Genomic DNA, 11,697 nt, shown 5'->3' on the forward strand with positions numbered 1-11,697 from the left:
ATCGATTGCTGTTATTGCCTTGACATATACGTTATGGATCTTGAAAACTACGTACATTTATCTGTAGAGACACCAATATGATGTTGAAAACTACATCACTGATAATATTGTTAGGAATTCCTTTTTCGTTTTATGCCAGAGCAGCGACTGTTCTAAGAACGAATATATATATATATATATATATATATATATATATATATATATATATATATATATATAGGAGTAATAATCGAAGCAGGTGCCATGTGAATCAGCATTTAATAGCGGATGTTTCAGACGGGCCCCTTGAAAAGGCCAGGACACGCAGTACGCTGAAGGCAGAAGAAAAGAACCAATCCAAAGCGTGGATTTGACGACAGAATGTGACAGCCCAGTCATCAAGACTCCTAAGCAAGCCTCGCTGCTACGGCGCTACTTAAATCCGTTGATTACATCAGAATTTGCCATCAGAGTCTGGCTAAAGCCTCTCCAAAATATTAATAAACCAAACAATGATCTTTTAGAAAAGGGAAACATCAGCCGTAGAATCCCTTGGTCTTTTGTTTTCTGGTATGTCAAAATCCAAGCAATCTTCTATCTACACTAAAGCAAGGAAGCAGGTGTATGCCGCTACACCATTTTGGCAGCAGATTTAGTGGCAAAGGCGCCCAAATCCCCATGGTGCGGTCTTGTAATGCAATTGCTTTTGGAAAGAAGGCGCATTGGTTGGTGGGTCTTGTAATGCAATCACTTTGCCCTTTTCTTTTCTAAGTAGAGTGGTCAGGTCAGGTGGTGGCACACCTTAATGGTTAAGGTATCTCAAGCAAGGTAAAGCATGCACGTAGTCCCTTTCCTTGTCTTTCTGTCATTCCTGCATCATCTAATCCAACATGACCAGCAATAGCTAGAGTAGATTCGAGTCTTTTGGAACTAGTACCTGCAACACAATCGACTTTGGCGACTCAGACCGCGTCAGAAGCTATGTCAGATGCCCGGATGTCATGCGTCTACTCAAAGTTGCTTGGAGCATGCCGATTCAGAGGTTCGCCTCGTCTTTATTTGATACCTAGCCGTCCCTGCATCAAACAAAAAAAGATGCAAGTTCCTTGCTGAACAAATGTTCTTATTTCTGCAACAAAACGAGAGATGTATATTAATCAGAACATGGGTTACAATCACCACAGATCAACTGTTCAGCACTTGCCATCAAAATTCAGAAAATGCTCGACGGTCGTAAGGCTGGCTCAGCAAGATGATTGACCGTGGTTTTATCCTCATTACACGCATATTACTGCCTTGTCTTTGTCAGGTTGTTCCCGGCCACCTGTTTTACTACTGTACAAGTACGTACTATGTACTTGGCATCATAAGGCGACCTGAAATTTCTCAGGTACACGGAGCAGCGGTAGCTGATAGTCACCAGGCTCTCCTAGCTGCCCGCAGGCAGCCATCTGGTCATCGCCTCTGCTTAGCCGCACCATTACAGTAAGACCAGATTGGATTAACATGTTCCGGAACTCGATAATGTTCTCATCGGGCGTCGGCTTGAATTGCGACCCACTATGGGGATTGAAAGAGATGAGGTTGATCTTGCAGGGAATACCGTGAACCAGCTCCGTAAGCCTCTTTGCATCATCCACGCTGCAAGCTAAATCCAAAAAAGAGTTCAGGGTTCAAGGGATATATCATTTTGCTGTAAGGTCTTCAAAAAAATTATTTACAAATTGAAACATTTCATTTGCCTATGAGAAACTTGTCACAGCAACAATGCCGACATATTATGTACTGTATAGATCACCATTTACTCATTTGGCTCATATGCATGAAGCAATTAAAATTTTAGTTGTTCTGGAAAGAACACCCGTTTGCAAATGTTGCTATATCCATGTCCCAAGTAAAAATATCACCAGATGTAAGCTCTTCTAAGAAGAATCGTCGAGATGACAGCAACAACAAAGTGTTATTTAACCCAAGATTTTTTACCTGTCATTCACCCCAGAAAGCATGACGTATTCAAATAGCACTATGGACTTAGGTCTCAAACGAAGTTCCTCCCTTAAAGTGCCAAGAAGCATGCTAAGATTGTACCTTCTGTTAATGGGCATTATCCAATCCCTAACCTGGAAGAGGAAGTTAGTATATACAGCATAGCATAATAGTGTCAAACCATTTCACCACAATAGAATAACCAAATTTGAATTTCACCTCATCAGTTGTTGCATTAAGACTCACGGCCAGATCACAATTGGATTCGTTGAGGAAGCGTTTTATCTCTGGAACGAGACCACTTGTGGATACAGTAACCTTGCGAGGACTAAACTGAAGACCCTGCTCATCAACCATTATAGATGATGCTTTTATTACGTTATCTACATTGTGCAACGGCTCGCCCATGCCCTGTACAAATTAGAGGTTAATGGAAGATTGTTGTGGAAAAGGTGATAGCATCTTATTAAAAAATGCAACAGCATTAATACTATATGGATACTGGTGAATAATGCATACCAAGGCTTCCATGACATTTTATTTATATTTTTGACATGAAGGCTTCCATGACATTGCGATCACTAGAGTCTAAACTTATAAACGTGGAACTCCGAAAGGACAAAACTATGATAAAGGAAGCCATAACGTTAGGCCTACAATTTCAACAGTAATGAATACTGGTGTCACTGAATACGGATGCAGGCAAAAGCAGGGGTAATGCTATCAGGAACAGTGCTAAGTAGGGGAAATATATCTAACATGCTGGTTGCAGTTCCAAGAAATAAAACACAAAGGGTGGTTTTGTAGCAATTCAGGAAAAGTGGCATGCAAAAGCAAGATGATACACATTCAGGATAAAACTACTAATTCCAGTCATATGCTCAGTTAAACACCATATTAGAGTTAGTGTTATTAGTTACCATGAAAAGAATGCTTACCATAAATACAACATTTGTAATAGTATCAAATTCATCTGAAAATAGCTTACGAGCAAACACAGCCTGCTCAACTATCTCAGCTGTAGACAAATGCTTCCTCAAACCCATCCTTCAGCGCCCAAAAGAAATAGAAAAGAAAATATGAAATAGTTACTACAGAATCATAGAAAGACAAATGCTATACAAAGAATGTCGACAGACCTCCCAGTGAAGCAAAACTGACAATTCATGGCACAGCCCACTTGACTTGAAACACAGACCGTTGTCCGGCCCCTGGCGCTAGGAATGACAACTGTTTCAATCACTGAGGCATCTTCAAGAGAGAACAGTATCTGTAACATTCTGTGTTCCAAAATCAATCATATTCTGAGAACATTACAGAGATATCAGTGACAGTGAAAGAGCTACCTTTCGGGTTCCATCTGATGCAGTAATAATGTCTTTAATAGTTAATGCCTTCAGATCAGCATGATCACTTATCATTTTCCTCAAGTCCTTGTTCAAGCCTGAAGATTAGAGGCGGTGTAACTGAATCCATTAAACCAGATACTAACAATGGAACATAGGGCAAAAATATTATACCAAAGAAAAGAAACATGAGTAAATGCCCAATTTGACAAGTTTAATTTCAAGCACTAGAACAAACCCCAAAAATGTAAATGGTGTCGAGGTAGTGAGATATGGAGCCAACAGAATTATCACATTCAAAGTTAGAGCTACATCTACTTGTACAATTAGTGGGTTTTCCTACTGAGGGAAAAAAACTAGTTGATAGTGAAATACCCTCTGGCATCTGCTATCTTATTCTTCTTTTTTTCTTTCCTGAAAATGACAATGACATCTTCAAGGTGGATGCATGGTTGGTTTGCAGCTGTCGCTTGCCATAGTTTTTTTTATTGTATATATACGAATGTAGTGTGGCAAAGTATGTGTGTAATTGTTGTGCACATGGGTCCACAGTATCAAGGCAAGAGTACCAGCATGGGAGGAGTCCATGAGAGAGAAGTGTCCGAAGAGTCCATTAGGGGAGTATAGGATTAGGAAAGAGTCCAATTGTATAAAAATATATATAAGTCCAATCGTATTAGCCTATTAGGATGACATGTATCCATGTCTAAGGCAAGCAAGAACAAACAATCTCCTCTAAAGTCTAAACATATGTCAACCCAATCCCTCTGAGCCATGACGTCTGGCTATCTTCAGCATGGTAGTTATCCCATTGTGAATCAAGGTTCACAACAGGAATGTAGTGTGTTGTGCTTGATTTAAGGTCATGTCCCTCTAGTTTTGATGCATTACCTAGCTGGTGTAAATCTTTCACTGCTGTTCTAGAATTCTAGTTGCTGTGGGGATAGCTGCTGTGATTTGGACTATTTGGAAGACTCATAGTGATGCGAGTTATAAAAGAAAATATCCTTATGATACCACTTGGTATAGTCTGTATTGTTGCTCATTACATTGCATTCTGGGCTTGCAAAGACTACTGGCCGTGATGGCCACTGAGATATTCCATCGAAGACTTGGATGGGGAGTTGATTCGCAGACTCATCCTCTGAGTAGAGATGTTTCGTAGTAATGTCCGTGGTCACAGTTAGGTTGAGTAGTTCTGTTGGTGTTCATGTTATCTCTTTTTGGCAGTTGCTGTGAATGTAAAAGAGAGGCGGTCGTTTTAGTTCTGTAATTTTGTCCTATACTGACTAGTTCATTCTATTGTTCTGTGGCTTTGCATTCCGTCTTTGTTGGCATTAACCTTGTTTGTTGTAAAATTCTTTTTTTTCCGAGAAAACGCAAAAAAAAAATGTGTTTCATTTCATTGGAAAGGAGAATAGTTCAGTACAGCATCCCACAGAGGGGGTGAACGGTTAACGCCAACAAAGGCCGATTTTTTGTTGTAAAATTCTAGTCTCATGTCTATTTTGTATTGTATGCAATTGTTGCCATAGATTTTCATAGTGAGCTAGGTGTGAATGTCTACATGCTCCATGACATGGCGTAGCAGCCGGAACAATAGCACAGAGGTGAGTGCACGAGTGAGCAGACCGGCGAGCCAGGAGATGTTTGCATGTATGCATGTGTTACATGATTACTTGGTCAAGACTCAAAAGGCGTGTACATTAGTGGCCTGATAACTAGCCGGTGCATGTAGCTAATAGAGCATGAGGATATGTATGTTGGCAAGCCAAAAGACTAGTTCTAAGGGTGTTGAGTTAGTTGAGGCTTATATGTAAAGTTGAGTTGATCCTTGAGAGTGGGCTGCATGTGCATGTGAGTTAGTTGTGTTAGTCCAGAACGTGTGCCTGCATGTACTAGCTAGTGGGGGGTGGTGAAGGGATCAAGCAATTGTGTGGCTTGGCCGTGTGTGTGCATGTTTCCCATTAAAAGGCACTTGTAATCAATTGTGTTGTGTTGAAAAGAAATGCAGAAAAGGCACAGTTTGTGTGTCGTGCCAAAGTGCATGTTGCTTCTTCTACCTTGTGTGTGTGTGTGTGTTTTCTGGGGAACTCCAACAGTCTGACCCCAGCGTAGAATTTGCGGGGGATTGGAACTATGTATACTGAATGGTTTTCCAGAAGTGGCCAGAATCCACCCCTTCGTCTTTTTTTTCTTTTTTCTTCTTCTTCGCATTATATTTCTTGTATATATTTCTATATATTAAATACACATGAATCCCAGAACTGACTGGTGGAAAGCTCCAGTACTGAAATGTTCCTTTTCAAGCACGAAATTGCAAAGGATTAATAAGTTTGCACAGTACAGCCGATACTCACAAATGGCCCACAAGGCAAGAAAGAATTTTAGAGATACTAACCAACTGCTCATCATTTTTCACAAAAGAAAACTAGAATACATCTTTTTTTATAAATGTTCTGTGACATCCAAACATCTTCTATCACGCCTTTCTTAATAGATTGCATCCATATTAAAGTATTAATGTACATCGCCTAAAACAAACCTAAATATGGTTGAAGGTGGTATGGGTAGCTAGAATATACCTGGATCTCAAACACTTCTACAGTTCTGCTACCCATGCTTTCTCAATTATTAAATCACTGATGAATAGAGCAACTACGAAAAGTCCAAAACAACATATATCCAGGCTCATATCGATAGGGTGTGCAGGTGTTATGACCAGCATATTAGGGGCTTAGCCCAGTTAGTTGTGGCCCAGTTTATCTTATCGTTATTAGGGGCTTAGCCCAATTATCTTATTAGGAGGATTATATAAACTCGTGTAAGGACCCGTTTTGGGATTAAGCAAGAAGCAATCATATTTGCTCGGCTTCCTTAGGGAGCCGGGAGACCTAACCCTAGCCGCCGCCCCTGCGCTCTCTCTCTCTCTCTCACGCGCACGCAACGACGGTGCCCCAGCGCCGGTGACCAAGCCTTCCTCCACGTCATCCCTCCTTCCACCCCTACAACCTGAGACCACGCCCTGGTAGGGATCCGGTTCCTACCAATTTGGTATCAGATAGCTTCGGTGCGATAATGTCCTCGCCACCGCCCACCCCGACCCTCCCATTAACGACCGCCCGATGGCCACCACGGCCAGCGCCCCGCTCTTGCCAGTGTCGGTCACCTCCGCCGCGCCCGCCCCTGTCGTCTTCACCCCGGCAGAGATGACAGCTGCCATCCGGGATCTCACCCAGGCGGTCACGGGCATCTACACGTTCCTCGCAAGATCCTATGGGTCGCAGCCGCCGGTGCCCTTCACCACCGCCCCGCCGCCGCAGCAGCCGCCATCCTCGGCGACCCCCATCGCCGCCGCCATGCAGCAGCTGCCGCGGCAGCCACCACCAGCGATGAACCCCGGCGCCTCCACCATGCAGCAGGGGCAACAACTGCAGCCGCCGCCACCGGCGACCACGGCCCTGGGAATCCTGACGACGGGCCCGGGGGCGCCCATCCACCAGGTGCGGTTTCCCCCGTCGCCGTCTCCGTTACCGTCTTGGCTCACTGGATCCCTTGAGCCGGTCTACATGACGGCCTCGGTCGGGCCGCACGTGTTGCCCCCGCCGGCGACGCACCCAGCCATGCAGTTTGGCGGGTCCTCGGGCTCCGCGAGCCCTTTGCCAGCATCGACGGGCCCCTGTTCCAGGGCGGCACCCTGATGCCCGCCTACTCGACCCCGTCATCATCGTTGCTCCGTGCTGACGAGGCGCACCCGCCCGTCGTCCATGTCCAGACGCCGCCGAGATTCTCCAGGCTGAAGTTCACGACCTACGACGGCACCGTCGACCCCCTGAATTGGCTCAACCAATGCGAGCAATTTTTCAGGGGGCAGCGCATGCTCGCGTCCGACCGCACCTGGATCGCCTCGTATCATCTCCAAGGAGCCGCATAGACGTGGTACTACGCCCTAGAACAGGAGGAGGGCGGCATGCCACCATGGGAGCGCTTCCGCGATTTGTGCCTCTTGCGCTTTGGTCCGCCTATACGCGGGAGCCATATGGCGGAGCTTGGGCGTCTTCCGTTCCTCACCTCAGTGCAAGACTTCGCCGACCGCTTTCAGGCACTGGCGTGCCACGCCCCCGGCGTTTCGGCTCGTCAACGGGCTGAGCTCTTCGTCAGCGGCCTACCGGACCACATCCGCGTGGACGTGGAGATGCGCGGGCCACAGGACCTCCAGACGGCCATGTACTACGCCCGCACGTTAGAGTGTCGCGCGATGGCCATCCAGCAGGCGCCACCGCCCCGGGCCGCTGGGCCGCCACCCTGGCCGGAAGTTCCCGCGCAGGGTCGACCTGCCCAGGCTTCCGCGGCGCCCCTCGCCGTGGCTGCGGCACGCCCATTCCGCCGGCTCACCTCGGCCGAGCAACTCGAGCGTCGCCGCCAAGGGTTGTGCTTCAACTGCGACGAGCCCTACATATCGGGCCACGTTTGCCCACGACTCTTCTACCTGGAGGCTGCAGACTACATTGAGAAGGACCCCGCCGCCGCCGGGCTCGGCGACCAACCCGCCCCAGTTGACGCGGAGGTGTTTGGCGACCGTTGATCTTCCCCGCCTTCCAGCTCGAGGACGAGCTGTTTGTGCAGGCGGGGAGAGATATTATGACCGACATATTAGGGGCTTAACCCAGTTAGTTGTGGCCCAGTTTATCTTATTGTTATTAGGGGCTTAGCCCAATTATCTTATTAGGAGGATTATATAAACTCGTGTAAGGACCCGTTTTGGGATTAAGCAAGAAGCAATCATATTTGCTCGGCTTCGTTAGGGAGCCGAGAGACCTAACCCTAGCCGCCTCTCCATCTCCCTCCCTCTCTCTCTCTCTCTCTCTCTCTCTCTCTCTCTCTCTCTCTCTCTACGCCATCCACGCCATCCCTCCTTCCACCCCTACAACCTGAGACCACGCCTTGGTAGGGATCCGGTTCCTACCAGCAGGATAGCCAGTACTACTGCAACCCCCCACCCCCCAAAAAAAGATTTTTCCCTTTCTTTGTCAGCAAGCTATTTTTTGTAAGTCTTAGTTTAATAGTAATTGTTAGAACTACCAGGTTCTCACCAAGGACTCTCTTACTGTTTTTCTCACACACACATGCACACAAGGAACTAGTATGAAGCTCTGTAGGTTTATATGATTATATCAGTAGTAACAAGCTAACCTTATTCTACATATGGTGCCTCTTCCTATATAGAGGTTTTAGGTTGGTGCTACAGTAACCGACCTGCTACAGTAACCGACCTACGCAGCCAGAGGCGGATCCACCATGCGGCTGTACATCCAAAAAAATCTTATATATAGGCATATATGACAGAAATACTATCCTACAGGCCCAATAGCCCATTTCAGCAGCAGCCAGCCACTTCTGTCCAGTGTCCACGCAGCCATGCAGGAACACACGAGAGACTCACCCAGCAGCCAGCCGGTTCCTTCTTCGGTTCTTCCTAGGGACAAGGCGGCGGCGCGACTCTGTGCTGAACTGCTGATGGCGAGGCACAGCCAGGCGAGGGAGCCACCGGCGCCGAGCTCCCCATGGTTTCGCGGAGACCACGGGCAAGTCCCGTTCGTGCAGTACTGTGCCCGCTGCCGGCAGTGGGGAGGAGCGACAGGAATGGAATGTTGCAGCACGGTCTGTATGAAGTATTTAGCAAACACTCTCCTTCCATGTGCACTGTTTTCATCCTTAACAAATGTAGGCCCCACAAACACAAGAAAGGCCTGGACGAAGAACACCGAAACACAGAAAACCAACATGTAGCCAATGGTCTTCAAGTTCCATCTCTGGGCCGCCCAACTCCCTCTTCTGTAATGAGCCATGCAGGAGGAAAGCAAATGCAAAGAAGATGCTTCGTTCTGCAAACCCTAGATTGGAAAGAATGTAGGCGTCACATCGATCTTCTGCCATACCAGGCTGGAGAACAGCTTTCTCTTCAAGAAGCTCAATCTCACAATTTCCCTACTTCCCACCAAATAGTGATCAGAATCAGAGGGTGGGGATGAGCGTCGGGGTGGCGGCCGCTGCAGTCGTTGACAACGGGGATGGGAGCGTAACTGTGCAGCAATTGGCTTCAACAGGACCAACAACATATGGCTTCAACAGTGTTAAGTTCATGCACTAGCCAACGCAACCAAAAGTCTGAACTGATGGAAAGGGCTGGTGCAACCCACATATACTGTAACACCCCCTCTCACGTGTGACGGGGAAGACAAGTCAACACGTGCACCTGGAAGAGAGCGATGGCGCGCGAAACTCACGTATGACTCAAGAGGCCTCTACGTGGACACAAAGGGGGGCTACCAGCAATTTTTAATAAATTGCGAAAGCCAGGAATTGAACTCAAGACCTTAGCTCTGATACCATGTTAAGCTTCATGCACTAGCCAACGCAACCAAAAGTTCGAACTGATGGAAAGGCTAGACAATCCACATATACTGTAACACCCCCTCTCACATGTGACGGGGAAAACAAGTCAACACGTGCAACCGGAAGAGAGTGACGGCGCGCGAAACTAATGTATGGCTCAAGAGGTCACTACATGGACACAAAGGGGGGGGCTACTAGCAATCCACTTATCCACATATACAGTAACAACAGGACCAACAACCTCTGTCATGGCTTGGTTACATTTATTGGGAGGAATTATTTTTTCAAGTGAAGGATGATGTTGTCATCTCTCTCTTTCAAGTCATGACCGAGCGTATGGTCGTGTTGTAATTTTCTTCTCTATTTTGTAATTCCCTTGATCTTTTGAGATATTGCTCCTATTGTGAACAATTTGTATTTGTATTGCCGTGAACCAATTGGCTTCTCTGCTCGGGTGAAAAAAAATTGAACACCCAATGTTGAATTCCTGGGTCCACCCCTGACAGCTCATGCTTAGCTAGATATGGAAACTACAGTTTAGCTTATCTAATCTTCCTTAACTACAAGTCACCTAAGACATAAATATCCTAAAAAAACTGCTACAGCCAGACATAAGGATTATCCTAACACATTGTACCAAACTCAAATTGACTACCTGCTCTTCCATGCATGCATCTCTTTGGTAGTAGATGACAAGATTAACTCTAACAGTAATTATGTATCGTAGATGAAGCAATAGAAATCCTCTTAAACACCAGTTAAGTGATAGACATAACGATTCAAAAACTAGTACTGAACCTAAATCTTTCATGGATAACGAACTTGGTGATTTTGAACTATTTTGTGAAAATAGTCATCCGGCATGAAGTAGTTTCTGCAGTCAATTTAGTTGGCAAGAACTTAATACAGTCAGAGGGTATGCTTACGGATGTTCAAACTATTGTTTTTTATGCATTGTAAATAGCACAAGAAAGTGCATATGACAGATATCCCCACAAGGAAAATAATAGCATTAGCTATGATAGCACCTGGAAATTATGTTTCCAACAATATTTCTTACAAAAACCCAGTTGAAGATTTTGTATCAAGGAATGCTAGAAGAACTGAAGGAGGCACGCTTCAAGTAAAAAATAGGCTAGCAGCTGTGTATCTCAAGTTTTGAGCAAGACATTATTCATGGAGAAAATTGTTGTATCATTTGTCGGACTGAGCTTCAGATTTCGCATCAGGCCCCACATTTCTCAAGTGCCCACGATAATTCACGGGAGAAAAAAAACTCAAACCTACCAGCCAGCTCGTTGTGGCAATGCGCCCAGACGTTGTTCCCGTAGAGGCATTTCCACAGCATCATGGCCTGTCCCGGTCGGAATCCTTGCGACTGCTCCCATTTCTGAGGAAACCCGCGGCAAAATCAGCTCGAACACGAGGATAGGTCAATGGCTGACAGACGAATCTACGAAACTTGAAGATTGAGAGGGGGCTCTTACCTCGAGCTCTGGGTAGTCCATCCCCTTAAGCATGACCCTGGAGCCTGGCTCGTAGCGGCCGGCGGCAGGGGGCTGTCGGAGAGCGGAGAAGAGGCGTCGCGGCGGGGTAGGGGAGAAGTGGGCGTGGAGGGAGGAGGCGCCCCACCGGAGAAGAGGCAGCGCCGCCATAGGAATTGTTGGTTTGGTATTGGTTCCGCGGAGGGATTTTCCTTTGGACCCTCTTATCTGACGCTGGAAGCTGGACACACGTTGCATTTCAAACGATCTTGATGCCATATTTTTAGTTGTGTGGGGTGACACCACCCCATACACAACTAAAAATGTCATCAAAATAATAGGATCGCAGTTTTTTTCCCTAGCGAAAAATCTAAGGTTATTTTATCCTCCGATGCGCCGCCGAGGGTTTTTATCTATCCTTCGTCAATCCCCCAACATCCCAGTCTCCGCCCGGGTGATCGTCTCCCTGGGATTGGTAAGGAGTGGATCAGGGTTTGCAAGGACGC

At 46.4% G+C, this 11,697-nt stretch overlaps 1 protein-coding gene across 2 annotated transcripts; it reads right to left on the reverse strand.

Moving 5' to 3' along the window:
• Positions 1–1,105: 1,105 nt before the first annotated feature.
• On the reverse strand, positions 1,106–11,454 carry LOC123061572 (dual-specificity RNA methyltransferase RlmN). 2 transcript variants are annotated; one of them, XM_044484731.1, is made up of 8 exons: positions 11,195–11,454; positions 10,995–11,097; positions 3,312–3,409; positions 3,105–3,235; positions 2,904–3,012; positions 2,185–2,376; positions 1,963–2,099; positions 1,106–1,620 (listed from the first exon to the last, which is right to left on the reverse strand). In XM_044484731.1, the coding sequence occupies exons 1-8, from the start codon at positions 11,447–11,449 to the stop codon at positions 1,344–1,346; spliced, it is 1,302 nt and encodes a 433-aa protein (XP_044340666.1). In that variant the 5' UTR covers positions 11,450–11,454; the 3' UTR covers positions 1,106–1,343. The 2 variants fall into 2 exon arrangements, with proteins under 2 accessions (XP_044340666.1, XP_044340667.1); XM_044484732.1 differs by having other exon boundaries at positions 1,106–1,627.
• Between the last annotated feature and the right edge of the window lie 243 nt (positions 11,455–11,697).

Source organism: Triticum aestivum, chromosome 3A, assembly GCF_018294505.1.
Source record: "Triticum aestivum cultivar Chinese Spring chromosome 3A, IWGSC CS RefSeq v2.1, whole genome shotgun sequence".
Taxonomy (NCBI): Eukaryota; Viridiplantae; Streptophyta; class Magnoliopsida; order Poales; family Poaceae; genus Triticum; species Triticum aestivum.

Coding starts and splice junctions, on each gene's coding strand:
- LOC123061572 (XM_044484731.1), bottom strand. CDS start 11,449: ATGCAACGTGTGTCCAGCTTCCAGCGTCAGATAAGAGGGTCCAAAGGA. Junction 3,410..10,994: donor TTGCCACAACGAGCTGGCTG/GTAGGTTTGAGT, acceptor TCTAATCTTCAG/GCTTGAACAAGGACTTGAGG. Junction 1,621..1,962: donor CTTTCTGGGGTGAATGACAG/GTAAAAAATCTT, acceptor TTTAGCTTGCAG/CGTGGATGATGCAAAGAGGC.